Source organism: Pipistrellus kuhlii, unplaced genomic scaffold (assembly GCF_014108245.1).
Source record: "Pipistrellus kuhlii isolate mPipKuh1 unplaced genomic scaffold, mPipKuh1.p scaffold_m20_p_3, whole genome shotgun sequence".
NCBI lineage: Eukaryota > Metazoa > Chordata > Mammalia > Chiroptera > Vespertilionidae > Pipistrellus > Pipistrellus kuhlii.
The window spans coordinates 15,160,650-15,181,563 of NW_023425529.1; the positions used below are offsets into that span (position 1 = coordinate 15,160,650).

At 41.5% G+C, this 20,914-nt stretch overlaps 1 protein-coding gene across 2 annotated transcripts in view; it reads right to left on the bottom strand.

Moving 5' to 3' along the window:
• Positions 1-294: 294 nt before the first annotated feature.
• Positions 295-20,914, bottom strand: part of ANO2 (anoctamin 2) — a 301,023-nt gene continuing 280,403 nt past the window's right edge. For both annotated transcript variants that reach the window (XM_036455715.2, XM_036455714.2), the window contains 5 exons: positions 16,648-16,800; positions 16,218-16,270; positions 14,032-14,213; positions 2,303-2,408; positions 295-1,300 (listed from right to left, as the gene is read on the bottom strand). In XM_036455715.2, the coding sequence (XP_036311608.2) occupies positions 1,028-1,300; positions 2,303-2,408; positions 14,032-14,213; positions 16,218-16,270; positions 16,648-16,800 (767 nt within the window). In that variant the 3' untranslated portion in view covers positions 295-1,027. The remainder of the gene's footprint in view (positions 1,301-2,302; positions 2,409-14,031; positions 14,214-16,217; positions 16,271-16,647; positions 16,801-20,914) is intronic.

The window sequence follows — 20,914 nt, forward strand, 5'->3', positions numbered from 1 at the left end:
TCTGAAATGAGGGGGTACCTGAGGAAACATAGGGAAGGCTCATGGTGCTGTTACTGGAACTCTGATGTTTTTCCTGGAATCCTCATACTTACACACACTGGTCCAACAAAATGCATGAACAGGGGTTTGCAGTATATAAATAAAAAAAGTTTAATATTGAATTGGCCAAATGGAGGTGGGAGCTTATGCTCTAAAAAGAAAGAAAGAAAAAAAAAGAAAGAAAGAAAGAAAAAGAAAAAAGAAAAAAGAAAGAAGGAAGGAAGGAAGGAAGGAAAGAAAGAAAGAAAGAAAGAAAGAAAAAAAAAAAAAGCCCAACTCTCCAATAGAGTATAGATTATAGATTATATAGAGCAAAATCAGAAGACACTGTGGGTTAGGGGTTCAGGGTTGTGTGGGGAGCTGATTGGTCAGAGGTGAGATGAGTGTAATAAATCATTTCTTCAGATCTTGAGGACAGTTCTGAGGTCTTTTATGGTGTCCCTCATGGGGAAGTATCCAGGGGATTGTTCCTATTGAGGGCTTGGGAACTGAAACATAACTTAGGTGAAGATGTGATCTTTATCCTGACAGAGATCTGGATCCTGTGACCACTTGTCAGGTCTGAGCTACTGTCTTCTCCTGCTTTGGGGGCTGCTGATTATTGGGGAAAAGGTTAGGTCTCTGAGGGGTATGTATAAATAGAAAGAGGCATATGATGTCTAGAGCTAGGACTTAAAGCTAATTTAATCCAAGTCATAAGGACCCTTGGTTTCAGTACCTTGGAATTCTGGGATAGAGAAACTCAAAATGGTACCAATTCCCCAAAAGGCTACAGTAAAATAAACTTAATCTTGGAGTTTCTAAGAAGCAGCATCATTTCACTTCCTTTCTGAGCTCATTCTCTCTCTCTTCATACATACACCCATTTCAAGATCCCCTTGTGACATATCCTGGCAGATGACAGACACCACACTGTGCAGAAGCACAGACATGCTTGTGAATGGTCTCTCACTGCTGCAGCGCCCCCTCAGCAGTGGGGCTGACTTGCTCACACGCTGGTGTGCTGAGAACCAGAGGATGCGATGCTGCCTGGCTGGCTATGGCCAGAGGGTGCTGAGCTGGCTGCCCGGCTCCTCCTGCTCTGATGGCTCCCTCCCTGGCTGCTGGGGGCTGTCTCATCCATCAACTTGAGCTTCTCATGCTCCTCTCTCAGGAAGAAGTCCACCAACAAGCTCTTCTCTTTCTTGATCTGGTCGCTGATGTCCGTGGGGATATCTGGGATCATCCAGTCCACGAGGACACTTAGGAACATCACAAGGTTCTGTCAAAAGTGAGAAGGCTTAGCTGGGGAACATCAGTGTACCAGTCTATCCTTGCCCCTCAGAGTGATCATCTCAACAGTGGAGCTGCCTTAGGCCATCTAGAGCTACTCTGAGTCATACATTCTTCCTTTTAACTAACTTCTCACAGGGTCAGTCAATGCTTTATGTGACATATGGTAAAGTGAAGAGACTCCAACAGGTGGGGCAGCAGGGGATGTCTGAGTGATTTTTCAAATATATCACCCCATCACCCCAGAGGAAAAATGGCTGTCTTCTTTAGGTGAAAGACTGGCCGTGGGGCTCCTTCACTTCCTGGGCTTGGGTCAGGGGCAGGCTATTTTAGAGCCTTCTAGAGATCCGCCTTCAGGGATTACAAAAGCCTGAGGGAGTGGATGAGAAAAGGATCTGGGTTGGGGCTCCAGTTTTGCTTGAAGACCCACAAGGCCCCAAGTGGAGAATCGGGAAGGGGGGCCTCATGCTCAGAGAATCTTGGAGGTACAAGTGGAGCTGCTGCTATTGTCAGAGATAGGAATCACTGGGCTCAGGTTTGCTATTCATTCATGAATGGTGGGATGGTTCTGGCGGCCCTTCCCACCAGATGTCTCAGGGCCTAAAACAACAAGAACAAGGGAGGGAGACAGCTGAGAGGGCTAGGAAAAAGTTCAGATGGAGCTGTTTGTCTGCATTAGAGCTGAGACTCTGGTTTCCACTGCTCTTCCCACTTCCCTTTGTTGCCTTAGGTTGAAATGGAAATCTATCTCCACCCTGCAATTTATTCAACATCTGCCTTGTATTCTTATTCTGTGTTTTAGTTTCTTTCTGCAAATCCAACAATTTATGGATGCCCAGGGAAGGGAGCACTCACTGCCTGCCACCTGTGAAGGCCCCCTATGTCACCTGTGCCATGAAAACCTGGAGATGAGGGGCCAGCAAGGAGACATGGTTGTCTTAACTCTTGAAGTTTAAGTCCTAATTGGCAACTACTTACTGGAATAACTCACCTGGAAGATTATGACAAAAGCCAGACGGGCAGACAGAATAGACCAGTACTGTTTGGAATATTCATATGGGTTTGGGGCCCATGGTGGCTCTCGGTAATCCTTAAACCTGCCAAGAGAGAAATGTGGTGTTCAGATTGAGAAGAGATGGAAGAAATGGGGTACTGTAGCTCTAGAGAGAACCTCAGGGGTCAAAGCAGCAGGCAAGCCTTGGCTCTCCGACTTGGGGGAAAAGAAGTAGAGAAAAGGAATCCATGGCCCAACCAAGTGTCTGTGGGATAAAAAGACCAAAGTCCCCCCCAAAAAACAATGTGAGACTAGAAATGTCTTTTTCCTACTCTCTAACATCCCCCAAAAGAATCCTCTGGTATCTGGATTCTCCTTCCACAGGAGCCCAGCAATCATGAAAAGACCCTAGGACAGTGAATCTACCTTGGCTCCCACTAGCTTATGGCATCTGGAGGGGAAGGAAGACACCCCCTCCTCCCGTTCTCGTACAGTTTTTATAGCCTGTGGGCTCAGAGAAGATATAGGTGCCAGCAGACAATCCCGGACTTCATGCCCAAGTGTTTGCCATGGGACTATGGTTTTGAGAGAGGCTGGCCTTATTTGATGACTACATTCTTGTATTCAAAGGGAAGTGACCACACTGAAGATAATGAATTTGGGGAAGGAGGACTGATAATAATAGTCACAGTTGGTCAGTGTCATCCTCTTTTACTGGCCATCTTTATAAGTTGTTTATATGGCTTAAGAAACAAAATGTCAGTGGTCTGACATGAACTCATGCCTCTTCCTCAGACCTCAGACCCTTGGAGGGACTTTTCCTCACTGCTGTCTCCACCTTACCCCCATCCTGGGATGACTCATGTTAGAAATGGCTCATTTTCTCAGATTCACTTTTTTCTAAACCTGGAAAGATGACAAAAGCTAGTAACAGAAGAATTATGATCCTGCATGAAACTATTTCCTCCATAGACTTCAGCAAAGCTTTGACGCTCAATAAAATCAAAGCAAGCCCAGGGCTGGAGGAAGGGGTGGGATGGCATCAGGCCACAATGCGGGATGTATGACCATTGAGTGGGGACTCTATCAGAGGAGGAGATAGGAAGGGAAGGCAGCAGTATGTATCAATCCCTGAGCAAGGAACTTTTTTTTTGGAAGTTTCCTCATTTAATCTTTACAACAGCATCCTCTGGCAGGCATTGATATCCCCATATAACATAGGAAGAAACTGAGGTTCAGAGAAGTTCAAGTAGTTGTCCAAGGTCTCATTGACAGCAGGAGGCTAAGGTAAGCCAGGAATCCAAGTCTGGCCGAATTCAGACTTTTCTCCTATCTCATACTGCACCTTACTGTCTGTAGCAATTGGCAGGTGTGTGTGTGCGTGTGTGTGTGTGTGTGTGTGTGTGTGTGTGTGTGTGTCTCAGAAGTGGATGCTCTCTGTAGCTCCCCCTAACCTGAATGCACTAGCTGTTTTGAAAGATTCACATCAAAGTATGGTGACTTCCAATTGCCCAAAGAGAGATGAGGGAAGAAGAGAAAAAGAAAAACAACCTGAAGAGAGATGCACACAAGAAGATAGAAAAAAGCCCTAGTGATGGAGTCAGCAACAGAAAAGACAAACTGAGAGGTGGACACTAAGCAATTGGCTAGGGCTGGGCAAGAGGCCAGGAGCTGCCCCCTCCCCACTCAACTCCCCTTCTTCCAACAGCTGATCACAGCTGTTGCAGGCTTGGTTTGACATTCGGATGAAAAGCAAAACTAACTGCAGCCCAGCAAAATACCACGGCATTCATCACATCCATCCGTGGCTGAGGACAGAAACATGGCCAGCTCCAATTATGCTTGCTAATGGGAGAGAGTGAGTGAGAGCGTGGCTAAAGGAATAAGGACATCTTGGGATGGGAAAAACTCAGGCTCCCCACTGTCCTGCTGCTGCTCCCCAAAGGATCCTATGGCTGAAGGGAATTGATCCTCCTTTTCTTTTCAAGACCTCCAAGGTCTTACACACACGCTCACTCCTTACCACAGGGAAAGCCTTCCCCAGGTCTAGCCCAATCCCTCCTGCTGCAATCAAAGCCTGTTTCGCTTGTTGTCTAGCTTCATCTATGAAGGAACAGATGTTCACTGACCTCAGCATGAGAGCCATTGCTCACCCTGCTTTTTTCCAGTCTGGAAAGAATCCATAAATAATCTAATTCTGGTCCCACCTCTGCTACTAACTCACCCCAGCTTTTGAAAATGTCACTTTGCTCTCCCTAAGTATTCAAAACATGTTTTGAATATAACAGGCACATCCATCTAATTAAGGATCTAGGGAAAGACTAATACATAGATATGTCCAAAAAGTTCTGCTTGAAATACACCTAGGCCAATGGGCTAAAGGTACTCTGTTAGGAACTACAGGATAAGCTATCCGCAGAAAAGAACAATATGCAATTTATTTAATTATACATCTGTTCGCATTTCTCTTTCCAAAGTTAACTTTTTTAACAACTGTGACCTACAGTAGTAACTATACATTTTGAATTAATGCAATAAATATATGGCACTGGAATGAAAATTATACAAAAGATAATATTGCTATTCCAATGCATTAGTATTATTCTATTCTATTCTATTCTATTCTATTCTATTTCATTTCATTCTTTCCATTCTACTGGGTGTTCTATAAAAATATATACACACTTTGAATAATATATTACTTCCAAGGGGTTAAAATTGAAAAGAAAGAAACATTAATTGAGCTATCTATCAGCTGTTAAAGTGTGTATACATTTTTTGGGTCACCCTCATTCTATTCTATTCTATTCTATTCTATTCTATTCTATTCTATTCTATTCTATTCTATCCTATCCTATCTTATCCTATCCTATCCTACCCTATCCTATCCTATCCTATTCTATTCTATTCTGTTCCACCTTATCTTAATCTATTCTATTCTTTAAAATGCTACCATGACCCACCAAATTGATTTCATAACCCAATAATGAACCATGACTCATAGTTTGAAAAACAGGCTCCAGTAAGCCTCTGCCACCAGTAAATGATTGGTTGTTTACATTCCAATGTAAATTCTGATTTCATAATTAAAAAAAACAACAACACAGCCTTCATCCTAAGAAGTTTATCACATTTTTTCCACTGAGTAACTAGAAGACACTAATTAAAAAAGAGATAATTAGCTTTAAGATTAGAAATGTCCACAAAAGATAAAGTGATAAAGTGGTTAATAGAATCAATTTTGTCCACCATGGTAATAGTTGTCTGCTTTGTCTGTTTTGTTTCTAAGCCCAGGACACAGAATTGGCAAAAGCATGGGCTTTGGAGTCAGGTGTCTTGATGCCACCCCCACCATTTCAGTTCTATGCCCTCTACAAACATTTTGATGGCCTAGGCCATTATCTATGAAATGGGCCTCAGTTTTCTGCATCTCACAGAGTTGTAATGAAGATGAAATGTCTGTGAAGGGGACTCAGCATCGCATCCCACCTGACTTATCCTATATAATAAAGAGGTAATATGCAAATTGACCATCACTCTAACACACCAGATGGCCACCTCCATGTGTCAATGATGGCTGCCCCCATGTGGACACAAGATGGCTACCACAAGATGGCCAGTAGAGGAGGGCAGTTGTGGATAACCAGGCCATCAGGGAGGACAGTTGGGGGGGACCAGGCCTGCAGAAGAGGGCAGTTTGGGCAACCAGGCTGACAGGAAAGGGAAATTAGGGGTAATTGGGCCAAGAGGGGGGCAGTTAGGCATCAATCAGGCTGGCAAGGAAGTAGTTAGGGGGTGATCAGGCTGGCAGGCAGAAGCAGTTAGGGGCAATCAGGCAGGAAGGTGAGCAGTTGGGAGCCTGCAGTCCTGGATTGTGAGTGGGCAGTCAGGCATTCCTCAAGGGTCCCAGATTGGAGAGGTTGCAGATTGAGCTGAGGAACACACACACACACATGAATTTCGTGCACATTTTTCTTAGTGTTAGATCCAGGAAAAAACACACACGAATTTTGTCAGATATATATGCCAAGTAAGCAATAACTATTCTTTCTCCTTTGACTAAGGTTACTTATGAAACATACCCCTTCTGTTAAAAGAGGACAGAGCACATTCACCCATGCTCCTTGTTCCTCCCTGCTTTCTAGGAGGATTTCTGAGCACTCAAGAGCAGATGCCCCAAGTTTCCATCAGCCAATGCCACAACTGCAAGGAGCTTCTCTCAGGATCTATGTCCATGTAAATGTAGGCTAGCCTCAGGTTGGTGGGAATTAACTTCTGCTTCGTTCCCATCAGCTAAAGTATTTTCTGAAACCAGACCCTTTCCCCTGGTTTAGGGAACTTGGTTTTCCTACAGTCCCACTGGGCAGCCAGGCACTGGGTGACCCATATCTGGTCGCTTCCTGCATCTACTGGCAGGGGTTTAAACTCGCAAATATAATTTTAGGAATCATTCCCAGATCTCACTCTCACACCTCCAGTCCTCCTTTATTTTCTTTGGGACTTAACATTAACTTTGAAAGTCCTCTTTAGTGTTCTAAAAAGGAGTGTTTTTCATAATGAAACAACTAGAGTGTCTAAAAAGCAAGTGAGCACTTGGAATGGCTATGTCATTAACTGTAAGGACTTGGTAAGTTATTTCACATCTTTGATTCTCAGTTTTCTAATCCATAAGTGGAGCTGACAAAACGTGCCTCTAAGTGCTGAATACACCAATGATACATACACCATCTCTCTCACCCCAACCATGAGTAAACAAATACATACATGTGTGTATGTATGTACACTGAACATGAAAGAAAGACAGTGAGAATTAAATAAGACAACACATGTGCATGTGATTTCTTGAGACTTCTACAGAAAATGGAAACAATGATTTCTTCTGGAAGAGAATGACTAGGGTAGGGGCTGAGAAGAGAATCTTTTCCTTATATTTATATAAGATATAATAAATAATTATATATTCATAATTAATATAACCAATACATTAATTATGTAATATATAAATTTTAAATTCTATAATTTATATGATATGTATTATATGTAATACATGTATATATACATATATTCATGCAAATATACACATACATAATTATACATACACATACATACAGAACTAGGGGGCTGAGAAGAGAGTCTTTCATATATACATTTATAAATATGGATAACTACTTTTATAGTAAAAATAGGTTCAAAAATTCAAAAGAAGAATGTAATTAATGGCAATATTCAGTTGACTCAATATGTTTTTATACTTAGCTTCCAGGAGCAAAGTTATAGTGTTAACTGAGACAGACTCCCATAAAATAAGTGAAGATGGTACAAAAATCAACATTATATTTTAGCTTTAAGATTACATTAATTTTTTTCCTGGATCTAACACTAAGAAAAATTACATTGACTGAGTGGAATTTATATATTACCTAAATATATAAAGTTCCCATGTCAAAATATATTACATTATTATAAAACAAACCCATGAAACAATACCTCAAAGGTTCTCCAAATTCATTTGATATGAATGCAAGGAAAAATGTCTGAAAAAAGATCACTGTTGGGAAGATGCCTAGGGCCAGGCAGGGGTTAGGGTACATGTGGTACAAAGTTAGAGAGCTTGCCTGTAATGTTTAGAATTTTTGTAGGAATTGATTAATATATTGCAAGTGTCATTACTATTACTTTTTTAAAGCAGGAAAGAATCTTTGGTGGTTATTTATTCTAAGTCCTCATTTTATACTTGGTGCAGAGAGGGGGGAAAAAGACTTCTGGCCCAGATGTCCCCTTCCCATCCTCACTTTGAGGTGTGACCAGTGCCAGTGACATCTGCCACAACTTGTCACAAGACTCAATCACTGTGGGCAGAAAGGGTGCCTAAATTACAAACTGAGGAGTTGTCATCAACAATCAGTAGTTTTTTTTTGTTTTGTTTTTTAAATGAGATTTTAGTTTCAATACAAATTAGTTAATAAATGCATTTCTGAACAAGTCTCTGTGGAAATTAATGTTATATTAATGCTGAACATAATTACATACAATATGTTCATACCATCTGATCTACTTAAAACTGCCCTCTGAATTTGGCCTTTAGCAAGAGAAAAGAAGACAGCCAATTAGGAACTAAGAGAACCACGTCAATCCAGTGGTTGATAAAGATCAGGAAAGGCAACACCCAGAAAAGCTGACTTTACCTCTGGTTTCAGCAAGAAGCAGATGAGGGGCAGCCATGGGCTGGAAGGAATGTAGGCAACAGGACCTCAGGGTATGAAAGAACTTAGGCCCTGCAGAAAAACCCAACAGAGGCCACCCAAGGATGCTGTATCTTCAGGCTCAGCACCTCCAAATAGACCCACTGGATTGACCACATCCAGGTCGGCTCCTCCAGTCTAGCACCCAGATCCATGGCGAGGCCCTATCCTTCTGATCGCTCTGCTCCCTTCCAGCTAAGCCAGGAGCCCAAGACATCGTCCATCCTGCAGGTCATAGTGGTATTTTGACCTTGTCAAATGGGCACTAATCAGCCTATACATTGACATCACTGGACTGCTTATGGAGCACCCCTCCCAGAGTGGTTAGATGGTTGAGGCCAATGTTGCTGCAAAAATGCTGGGACCTAAAGACCTGTCTTAACTTTTATTGCTATTTTAAAGATATTTCTTTCCTGGCAAGGTTTTATTGGATCCGGAGACCTGTTTTACTTGATCACATTTATTCTCACTGAAAGCTAAGAATAAGAATGAGTTCCCAACACTATTTGTTAGAAAATCAGGGCAATTTTCAAATCCCACCATGGAAGCAGTTTTAAATGCAGGCTTTGGGGCTAGCTACAGAATTGTCTCTGTTTCTCACAATCTCACAATCTCTCTCTTACTCTCTCTCTCTCTCTCTCTCTCTCTCTCTCTCTCTCTCTCTCTCTCTCTCTCTTATAGTCCCTTCTCTCTCTCTCTCTTATAGTCCCTTCCCCATTCCCCATCTATCTCTGTCTCTCCCTCTTTCCCTCTTCCTCCCCTCCATTATCTCCTTCTCTCTGTTTTACTTTTTTTTGTAGCCACTGACAATTCCTAGCTTACAAAGACATTTATAAATTATGCTTCAACCTCCTAAATCTCCAGAGAATTTGATTACCTAGACAAGGTTACACAGCATGCACTGAGTAGGACCATCTGAGGTAGAAGTTTCTATCAACATTCTCACCCATCTAGGAAAGGTAGCCTGCAAAATACACCAATTTGATAGGGTTTGTCTAGATATAAGCTGCCCATGTTCTCTAGGTGTCTGCTCACACTGTGGAGTAGGGCATCTCAGACAGAGATAACACCAGTGAAAAGTTTGAGCTTATCACTGCTCCCTTAAGTCCCTCAGTGGCTCTGTGCTGCCCTGAGAGGGAATCTATACAGTTCCAAATGATCAACATGCTCTTCTTGGTCTGACTTACGTGCCTTCTTCCAATCTCATCTCTCATAACTGACCTCTATCACTCCAGCCCTAATCACTGAGCAAGCACAAACTCCCCCTCTCCCCCCCACTTGGAAGACATTGCTCTCCCTGGATCTCCTTCTCTCCTGGACACCCCCTTTACCATCCAGCACTGCTCTTCTCATCCCGCTCACCACCCAGGCCAGCTTGGTCATGTGAATGAGGACTTTCAACTTTTCTGTTCATTCTTCAAATTCCACCTCCCTTGAAGCTTCCCCTGACCTCTTAAGTCTGAGAGAAGTGCATTGCCTCTGCCCTCGGGGCTCTCAGAGCTCCCTGAAGTGACACAATTGTAAATTATTAAAACTATATTTTAATTGCTTATTTACTTATTCATCTCCTTTACCGTGAGGGAGGCACTGTGTCTTATTCTCTATCACATAACCAATGCCAAGCCATTAAGGTCTCAAAACCAGTTGCATTAGTGAATCTATAATCCTCACTGGTACTAAATGAGAAAAAAAATAGATATTTCAAAGATCATTTTGATTTGATTTTAGAATGATCTATTTTCTGTGAATAAAATTTCTTGTTGGAAATATAGAATACACTCCCCATGCACCTATTGATGATTTTGCCATTCAGTCACAGAATTTTTTAAAAAGGGGGACCACAATGGGATATTATGCTGCTGTAAAAAAAGGAACTCTTACCATTTGTAACAGCATGGATGACGTGGAGAGCATTATGCTAAGCAAAATAAGCCAGTCAGAGAAAGATAAATGTTACATGATCTCACTCATTTGTGGAGTATAATGAACAACGTAAACTAATGGACAAAAATAGATCCAGAGTCATAGAAGCATTGAACAGACCATTGAACATCAGAGGGAAAGCAAGGGAGGGGAGGCTAAGAGATCAACCAAAGGACTCCTATGCATGTACATAAGCATAACCCAAGGACACAGACAGTAGGGGGATGAGGGCATGTGCTGGGGGATGTGAACAGCCAGGAAGAGGTCAATGGGAGAAACAGGAGACATGTAATACTTTAAACACTAAAGAATTTAAATTAAAAAGGGGGGGGGGGTAATAGATAACCCAAAATCCCATCGACTTGCATTGAAACAACGGAGAGAAGAATTAGTGGGGTCTTACAACTGACTAGAAAATCTGGTGACTCTGAAGGTGGATACAATAAAGCTCAGTCTGATCCATGTATACTATTACCTGATGTCCTGGGCATGTATTGTTTTAGCCAAGTGGTATCCATTCATCTTGTCTTCCCACTAGGGAACTACCTCCAACTCAGAGATCATATGCTTCAGCTGGAGATGATTTCACCCTCCAAACCCCACATCAATGGCCTCAAAGCCATGGAGAGTATCACATTTCTCTGGTTAGAATGATTGTTTATGGGTAGGGCATGCGTACTGATCCTAATAAATGAGCTGCAATGAGACTTTTGCTGGGGTCATTGGGAAAGAATTATGGGCTTTTATTCCAATGGCCGGTAGCTGCTGGCAGTCATGCAGATCTTAAAGCTATAGACAACGTCAATTGAAATGGACTTGGGAGATGATGAAAGATTTGGTTAGAGAAAACTTGGTTGAATCAAACCTTGCCTAAAAGTAGGTTTACCCTCCACTTTCACTATGGGGGTCATTAAAGTCACTTTGTGTTTAAGGCAGTTTAGGCCACTGATATATCTGGAAAGCATATTCATATGTGTTACTAGAAAATCTGATAGCCAGGGGAAATATCAGCAAACCTCAGTGCTTCCAGACTAACTAAATAAACAGATAGTGTTAGCCTTGCCTCCACATACTACAAGACACACTGCTATTGTTCCTTCCCTCCCCTTCCCCACCAAACACATGGGGTTGGAGGTTTGTGTTCTTGGATAGATAAGAATTTTAGCTTAGGATCTGTCATAGAAACCTCTATGATCTTGGGGGATTCTTCAACTTTCTAAGCCTCAGTTTCTTTTCATGTAGAATGAGGAGTTTCAACAAGATAATTTCTGTGGTAAGTTCCAGTGATAAAAATGATTATATAATTTGCACTTTTCAGTGCCTGCTTATTTAATGTAAACCTGTTGACTGAATCCATGGACTCTGCTGGAGCAGATCTAGGTGCTACTAGAAAAGACCTAGAGCGGGTACAGACCTTCTCTGAGCAGTAGAAGTATGTCTGTTAGATCCACAGACCAAAATCCAGCAACCTGGACAGTCTGATACTCCAAACACACAGAAGAGTGGCCCTGGGTAGTGCATAGTTTAATAGCAAATCTGTTGGCATATGTCTTTATTCTAAGAGCTAGAGTCTCCATAGCCCTAGGTATAAAAATTCCTAAAACAGGCTGATATAAATTGATGTCTATGAATAAATTTAATCTGGTCTCTGATTTTGAGTTTTTTCTTGGTTGGCTTAAGTTACTGGTCCTGGGTCCAGAATACCCTTCTACTTAATTAAGTCAGAAATTAGTAAGGTTGTTTAACTCAGCCATCTGGGTTGAAAGACCAATTCATTTTGAACTTTTGAACTGAAGCAGCCATTTTACAAATGGCTGATCTTGAATACCAAGGTGTCCCAGGTGTGAAAGTATGACAGACATGCCTAGGGTCATAATTGCTGAAAACACAGTTAAAACACTGCTTCTTCAATGGAGTCATCGACAGCTTTTACGTCAGATACCACTAGGGATTGTCTAAGAAAGTCATATTTTCCCAACCATACCTTTCCCTAGGTTTTTATTTTTGTTTTAGTTATTGTTCTATATTTTTATTTATTTATTTATTTATTTATTTATTTATTTATTTATTTATTTATTTATTTATTTTTAAATATATTTTATTGATTTTGTACAGAGAGGAAGGGAGAGAGATAGAGAGCTAGAAACATCGATGAAAGAGAGTCATCGATCAGCTGCCTCTTGCACACCCCCTACTGGGGATATGCCCGCAGCCAAGGTACATGCCCTTGACCGGAATCGAACCCGGGTCCCTCAGTCCCCAAGCTGACGCTCTATCCATTGAGCCAAACGGTCTCGACTCTATATTTTTATTTATGAGGTATGATCTTTGATCAGGGTACAAAAGTGTTAAATAATTTAGTACTCTTTAATATTCTCTTTATTTGCCCTTCTTGGGTAAATAATGGAGAGTTTTCTGGCTTTTGACTTCAATAATCCCTGCATTTAAATTTTTAATCATAACTCTAATCTGGACTTCTCTGGAATTCCAGCTTATGTCTAGGAGTTAGGTGAAAATTTATCCTTGGATTTCCTGCCAATATTTTCAATGCAACATAATTGAAATAAAATTTATTACATGTAACATAAAATTAGATTCACTCAGTGTCATCCCCATCTCTGTCAATGGACCCACAATTTCCTAGTCCTCTGACTTGAATCCAAACTTTGAAGATATCTTTAACTCAGACTCTCTCTCTAATGTATCTTATCACTAATTTTGCAATATGTTAATAAAATAGTTCATTTTTTTTCTCTTTCTCTTCCACCTGGTCTGTTCCCACTATGGTTCATATCTGAATGATGCAGCAACTTAGCAGCCCTCCCTGAATTCCCCCAATTCTAGTTTATCTTCCTCAATAAGACCAGATCAATTTTCCTAAGCCTACCTTTATCCTATCATTCCTTGTCTCTAAAAAGGTCAATATCTTATTATATCACATTAAAATTCTTGTAAGATTTCAAAATTTCCCATCAACTATTTTATCCTATTTATTCAAGTTCAACAATGTTTTTGGCTTATATTATTCTAGGAATTTCTACCTATATTGTATTACCTATATTATTCTCTTAAGAACATTCTTTGCTAACTACATCACCTAGCCCCCTAAGTATTTATCTAATACCTCCACTACTTTGTTCATGGTGACTCCCTGCCTAGAGTCCTAGAATTCCTCTTGGCCCCTCCAGGAAGCTTACCTTCTCCATTCTAACCAACAGCGGTCTCACTCTCCTCTGAATACCCACAATGTTTATGGTCCATACTAGATATAATCACTTAATAACCTGCTGTTTCCTGTATGTTCTGCTTGTTTTCTTCCTAATCAAACCATAAACCCCTGGATGGTAAAGAAGAGGCTATATACTTCTTTGTTTGCTCCACAGTGTCTAACAAAAGGCACTCAATAAGTATTTGTTGATTTATGGAAATTAATTTATAGAAATTGGGGGTGGGTTAGAAGACAGAAGGAAAGGAAAATAATCTAAGTCTAGGTCATCCAGATAATTATTTGGATCTACCATTTCAGGTCCTTTGCCTCCCTCCTCATCATCATTACTTTACCTGCAGAACTGAACATCCTGGTCAAACTGTGAGTTTTCAGGTTGTGTTCCCTCCTTCAGCTGACTGACGTTGAAAAAGGAGAGGGTGTGGTTGACAAAGCCATGCAGAGTTCCGTTGTGACTATAGGAGTACTGGTACACAAGGCGGGGGATAAAGTCGGAGGTGATGGCAATGACAAAAGCCTGAGGAACAAAACCACAAGCACTTGAGGAGAGGTCAGGATGGATGCTATCCAGTTGTCACTGGGCCCATCTGACTATCCCCTCTTGGGTTCTCCATCCAGAGCTTCTGCTCTGATTGGTGTAAAAGTCCTTATCTCAGCTCTGATAGCTCACTTACCTGGCTTTTCCACGTTTGCCATGTATAAGCAAATCCATAAGACAGTGGCTGTGAGGGGAGTAAATTACAACCACTCTAGAAAAGAATGCTAAACCATTTGGACAATTTGGTGCTGGAGGGAATAAATCACCTCTAAGATAGTTGGTATTGACCAAGCCAAAGCAGAGTGAAAGACTTTCAGAGAAAATTACTAAATGATGCAAGTGCCACTTAAGTAGAGTGAGCAAGGATTCTGAATGACCAGGTACATTTGCCCCTGAGTGACATGAGAAGCCAGGAATACCAAGGATGTGATTCAACACTTTCCTCAGTTTGACCATGACCTCTTGGAACTTTTTGGCATATTATATAATGGAAATAATTCTTTTATTCATTTTACTTAGGAAAAGTGAGACACAGAGGGTAAATGATTAGGTCCTCCTGGATGGAGCCACACATACCCAACGTAGTGTCTGGCAATATCTAAGCATTCTATAAATGTCTATGGAGCAAACCAAATGACAAATGAATAATTATATGTTTGAATGTGGACATACTTTCTGCAAGGAAAATCTTAAATCTTTTTTGGCAAGTGTTTACACTATATTCCACATCAACAATTAAAGCCCCTTTTAAAAATGTAGTTTAGGCATTGTTTTCTCAAGGTACGCATGAGTGTGGATGGTCATAACCATATCTGAGAATGAGTAACATACTTATTAACAATCACAGCTACACCTGAGCACTGGCTATCAGTCCTTTTATCATCTCGTTTAACTTCCAGAATGATCCTGTTTGATGGATACTCTTATTCTTTTACATTTTCAAAGATAAGTCAAAAGTCTTAGAGAGGTCAGTAAAGTACAACTTAGTTTCCTTCTACTGTATAGGTAGAAAGTACTTATAGGTAGATAGTACTCAGGGCCTCTTTTTTAGTAGATACAACTCCACACATGGCAAAGGTGGAAAAGCCAGGTAAGTCAGCTATGAGAGCTCAGAGATAAGGAGTTTTACAAAAGCTATTGATCTATTTTCCAAATTGCACCTTATTTCTCAAAATGTGTGTTTCCTACATCAAACATTCAAAATGCAGTGAGCTGATTCTCTCTGCCTCCAGTCACACCTCTCCAGCCAGTTTATGTGTTCTTGATACAGAACTAGGTCTCTCCTAAGATCAATGTTTCTCTTCCAAGAGAAAATAGGCTGTGGGCTTCTTGGTGTTCACTGGTCTGGTTGATATTTACTTGGGAGATGGAAGAAGAGGCCCTGCCTGGCTACCATCCGTACAGAAGGCAGAAGCAAAAGGAGCTATTGGCTTGGGCCCAGCAGGATTTCCTTTGAAATGTGGACATGTCTGGCAAGGCAGTTAAGGAAGTCACAACAGGTAGGACCCCTCTTCTTCCATGTCCTATCTTCACCCACGCAGTGCCAGAGTCCCTGGGGATAATTAAAATTTCACATTGACAACCTTGAGGAACTCTAATTAGGAATTGCAGCCTGGGCAATGCTCCAGGTATTGTTTAGCTTGGGAGTAGAAAAGAAAGGAAAGAGATGGATAGATACGTGGAATTCTTTCCTTATTATTCTTGGCTCTGAGCAAAGATCTGATTTTGCCTCTTAAGGAGAAGTTTTGCATTGTGGTGGGTAATTACCCTTCTTACTCTTAATGAAATTAACAATTAAGTGGCATGCTTCTGGCAACAGAATTACAAGGCTTGTACACACTATTAACCAGGGGTCTATCTTAAATAAAGCTCCAAATGGAAAAGACTGAGAGGTGACAAGGACTGGTATCCTGCTTGTAAAACCTGAGCTCCTCAGGAATGCCCTTCCCACAGAGTTAGGTTTTCATGAATATAAGCACTTACATTGCTGATAACGGAGAACTTGCCAATTCCGGAGAGAATGTCAAACCAAATCCCTGAAAGACAGAATGGAAGGCGTCTGGCTCACTCCCACCCTTGGCCCAGTGATGACAACCTTGTGGCTCAGGGTGATGCTCTGCAGGCATGTTACTGGGGAAGGGTGGCTGGGGCCTCAGGAGTAGGCTTGTCTGAAGAAGTCTAAGTACTCTCCTGTCTAGAGACCAGGGGCACAACTGGGGGTGGATAATGTAGCCTCTGAAAGCCTCCCAATATCTGAAGATCTGAGGATGAGGATGAGGATGAGGATGAGAATGAGGATGAGAAGTTCAAAGGTGTAAAGAAGCAATGGCTTCCCCAACCTTATGGATTCCCAACACAGTGAGAAGGTGGTGGTGGGGATGGGTTTTCTACCGCCTCTAAACAGGGGACATACCAATATCTTTGGTTCTCACAGCATCTGGCCGCCTCAGCTCCGTGACAAACTTCTTTGCATCCAGCCGCACTTCAATGACATTGTTGAGGAGGGCAAACACAGGTGCCAGAGGAAAGGAGGCCACAAAGATGGTGACAAAGCCAAACTGGATGACTGAAAGAGAGGACAAGCACAAGAAGCTTCACCAGGGAGAAACAGGACGTAGATCAACTCCACCTAATAGCTCATGGCCCTGATGTTCCTTATATGGTCTCTTTCTACCTTACTGTCTTAGGCTCCCTTTTCGTTCTTGCCCCACAATCCTGGGTGTTGCTTTCTCAGTCCCTGCAGGCCTACTGGTCAATGCTATCACCGGGGACCCAAGTGCTGTACTAGATAAGAGAAAAGGAAAAGTCTTAACTTTTTCCTCTCCATCACCCCCCCTTTTTTTTTCCATTCACTGATCCTGGCCACTTAACTTAGAGGTGACAAACTTTAACAGCAAAGGTCCAGAGAGTAAACATTTTCGCATTTGCAGGCCATCTGGTCTTGTCACAATAAATTAACTCTGCCATTGTAGCATGAAAGCAGCTACAGACAAAACGTAGACAGATGAGTTTGGTTGTGTTCCCACAAAACTTTATTTACAAAAGCAGTAAAGAAGGAGGCTGGGATTGGCCCATGGGCCATGGCTTTCCAAACCCTGATGTAACTTAAAAAAAATCGTCTCCCAAATTTGGCCTGTTCTTTCCATATCCATAGTTGCTGCCTTTATTTAGTAAGTTTATTCATTCATCTCACATTTATTGAGAGTTCACTGAATGTCAGGCACTGTGCCAAGTATTTAAGAAGGCAGAGGTCTGGTTCTGCCTTCAAGGACCTGGGTGTAAGCAGAAAAGAGGAATGTACACAAAGACGTGCAACACGACTTTATGTGTGCCAAGGGAGGAAGAAGAATGTACAGAGACAGCAGAGCACAAGGGAAGGAGCGAGTATGCCTGTTCTGAGACTCTCCGTATCAAACACCTAAGGTTAGTCTTCAAAGATGGGCCTGCAGTTCTAACAAGACTGGATGAAAGAAAGCATTCCAAGCCCCAGTAGGAGCATGAAAAACAAGCAGAAACAGTCTGTGCACATCAGATGCTGCTGTTAGGAGTCCAGGCCCTCATTTCCACCTGGACAACTGCATCGGCCTCCTCATTGGTGTCCTTGTCCCCAGTCATCCCATGCTTCTATAGTCTTTTGGGTCCTGATTCTGTCACTTCCCTACTCATAAAATTTTCCCTTGGCTCCTCTCTGTTTACTGGAAATAATCCAAATTACTTATCTTGGAATGCTGGTACTTCATAGTTGGCACCCAACCTGCCTCTCTAGCCCTGTATAACAACATCTTTATCATACCATCATGCTTCTGCCTTTTAGCACCCTGAACTTCTTATCCTCCTGATTTTCCCCTGAACACATTATCCATTTGTGCACAAAAAGCATTCATTCATTCTCAAGCTAGCAAACTCCTAGGCATCCCCAAGACCACTCCAATGTCCTTTCCTTGTATATGCCTGTTGCAGCCATCACTATGTGCTATTGGGATAGAGCTACTCACAGGTCTTTATTTCTCACTAGAAGAGGCTTCATCTATTCCAGATGCTCAGTACATATTTGCTGATGCAAACACAGTGTCGGAAAGTTATGATCTAATAGGACTTCCCTATATACCAAGGGCAAGTTATTTAATTTCTCCATGTCTCAGGTATTTTTATTGTAAATTGATAATAATAATAATAATAAGGTGAACCTAAAGAGGTTGTCATAAGGGTAAATGTTATTGCATACCTAAAGTGCTTAGAACAATGTCAGCCACTTAATTACTCAATAATGCTACCTGTTATGTGCAATTTTACTCTAATTGGAATAAATATCAATACATACAAATGGCTGTAATGCATGCTGCATACTTCTATGCTAGATGAGCACAAACTTAAGGTAAAAGCACTAAACAAACATCAGGAGGTTAGATTGCTAGTCCTGGGAATCACTGGCTGTATGCTCTTAGACAATTCACTCTATTTCAATGAACTTCTGCATCTTCATAGATAAATTGACAATAGTTTAAATTCCCTTCAGGTCTGATTTGCTTTAGTAACCATGATTCTCATTCTCTTGTACAAGCTTCAAGATTCTAGAATACCCAAATAAAGAATAAAAGAACTGGGATCCAAAAATAAAAAATAAAAATGAAAGTTCACAAAGCGATAGCCCTCATCACAGCAGAAGTTTCAAGAAAGAGAACACATGTGTAACTTTTGCACAACTGCTTTTAAACTAGCAGTTTGCTTGGGCCCACAATGTGTGTTATTGTTCTGATACAGCCCTGTCCCTGCCATCATCTTTGATGCCCAATGGGTGCTCAGCAAGGCTCTAGGAGATTAACTGGTGCCAGTTGGTGCCAAAATGCACCAGATGACACAGATTTGTCAAGGTTGGGCCATGGAATGATGGCCTGGCTAACTGGAAGGTCAAAGGGGACTGGGGAGAGGTTGTAGAGGAGAAATTTCCAAAATCAAGTTCTGTGAGGTAGTTCAAATGCAGGGCCTGTAGCATCTCTTAAATGAGGCTTTGTTGAGGAATTCACTTAAAGTCAGGGGTGCAGATGAGGACAAAGGGGGTTAAGGGGAATGGAATTAATAAGGAAAGCAAATCAGATGTTAGACTGGCTTTCTAAAACCTATAAAATACCTGTGTATGTTTGTGTATATACATATGACTATATCTTTCTTTATAGAGTTCTAAGTTGATCTTAATTCTATGAGCATATTCTATGAGCAAGCTCTATAGTGTAAATGTTCTTTACATAAGTGACTTCCTCCAGAAAAATGGTGCAAACTCTTCAAAGCACCAGCAAGGATTTGTCAGAGTGACTGATGGGGTGGGGAAGGGCAGGTTACTTCTGAATGACCATAAATATATACAGCATGCCCTCACCACACTCATGAAAATGGCTCTAGGAAATCCAACATCCTTTCACGATCATAGGAAAAATGGGACTCTCCACTCCTCTCCTCAGTTCACATGCACTTCAGAGGCAGACATGTGTCCTCTCCTCTGGGCTTGCCCTGATGGTCTGCTTTTCTATCTCCATAAACTCTCTAGACACAGGATCTCTTTTGTACCTACTCTGTTGACACAAACAACTATCAGTGATGGTTTAATGCTAATAGTACTCATAAATTATCTCAACCCCACAACAGAATGTCTCTTTTCTTTCCCCAGCCATGTTAATCTATGTGTTAAGGACTGGACAACCTCAGGAGAGGGGGCTCAGTAAAGGCCAGAGATGCTGGGCCTACAGTAATAGGACAGCCCTGTCCTGTCTTCTGAGGTCACTCCTTGATCTCCTGGGCCAAGAGAAGCCACTCTCTGAAGATGTCCCATTGCCTCCTTGGGCTGGGTACCCTAAGCATTTCCACAATACAACTTAAAGGCAGAAACAAATAAGAAGTTTTATCTCTTAGGGAGTAAAAAAATGAAACTAAAACAAAACCTAATTTTCTAGCATATAAATGCCAAATACAAGACTCACTCTTTGTAGTCAAAGGTCTAAATGCTATATCAGATGGGCGTCCTTCTGGATTCACTTCAGAGGACACAATGATACCGGCCTTCACCAACACCAAGATTTGCTTCTAAAAACAGCCAGCCTCCATTAGGATAAGAGCAACGCCGGAAATCCTCAGTGCACTGCATAATAGAAGCCAGCTTGGCTTGACCAATAACAGATTAAACCTGGCCAAGTCAATTAGCGAAGAATCCATAGTTGATTTTCATCTAAATCTTTACAAAGCCTACTGCAGAAATGCCGAACAGGAAGCAAAAAGACTGGAAATACTCCTGGACACAAACCTCATTGGTTTTCTCTCTCTTTCTAGCAGCCAGGGGCCTTTTAAAATAACCACCAGCCCTATCCTGCCCGATGCTGGAGACAATTAAAATCTTGGCCTTGATTACCTGGGTTTAGGTTAAAATAACAAAGAGGAGTGGGTTAAACTAAACAAGATGACATCCAAGGACATTCCAGAACCATCTGCTTAAAGAAAAAATATATATGTTAGGTAGAATAAAATGGACTGGTCAGGATTGATGGAAAAGCTCTTGATGGAGCACAACTGTGATTTTTTATTTATTTAAAATTCTTCAATGTATATATCAACCTTCCCAACACACACACACACACACACACACACACACACTCACACTCACACAAATGAGTGTCCAGATCTTTTGTCTAGCA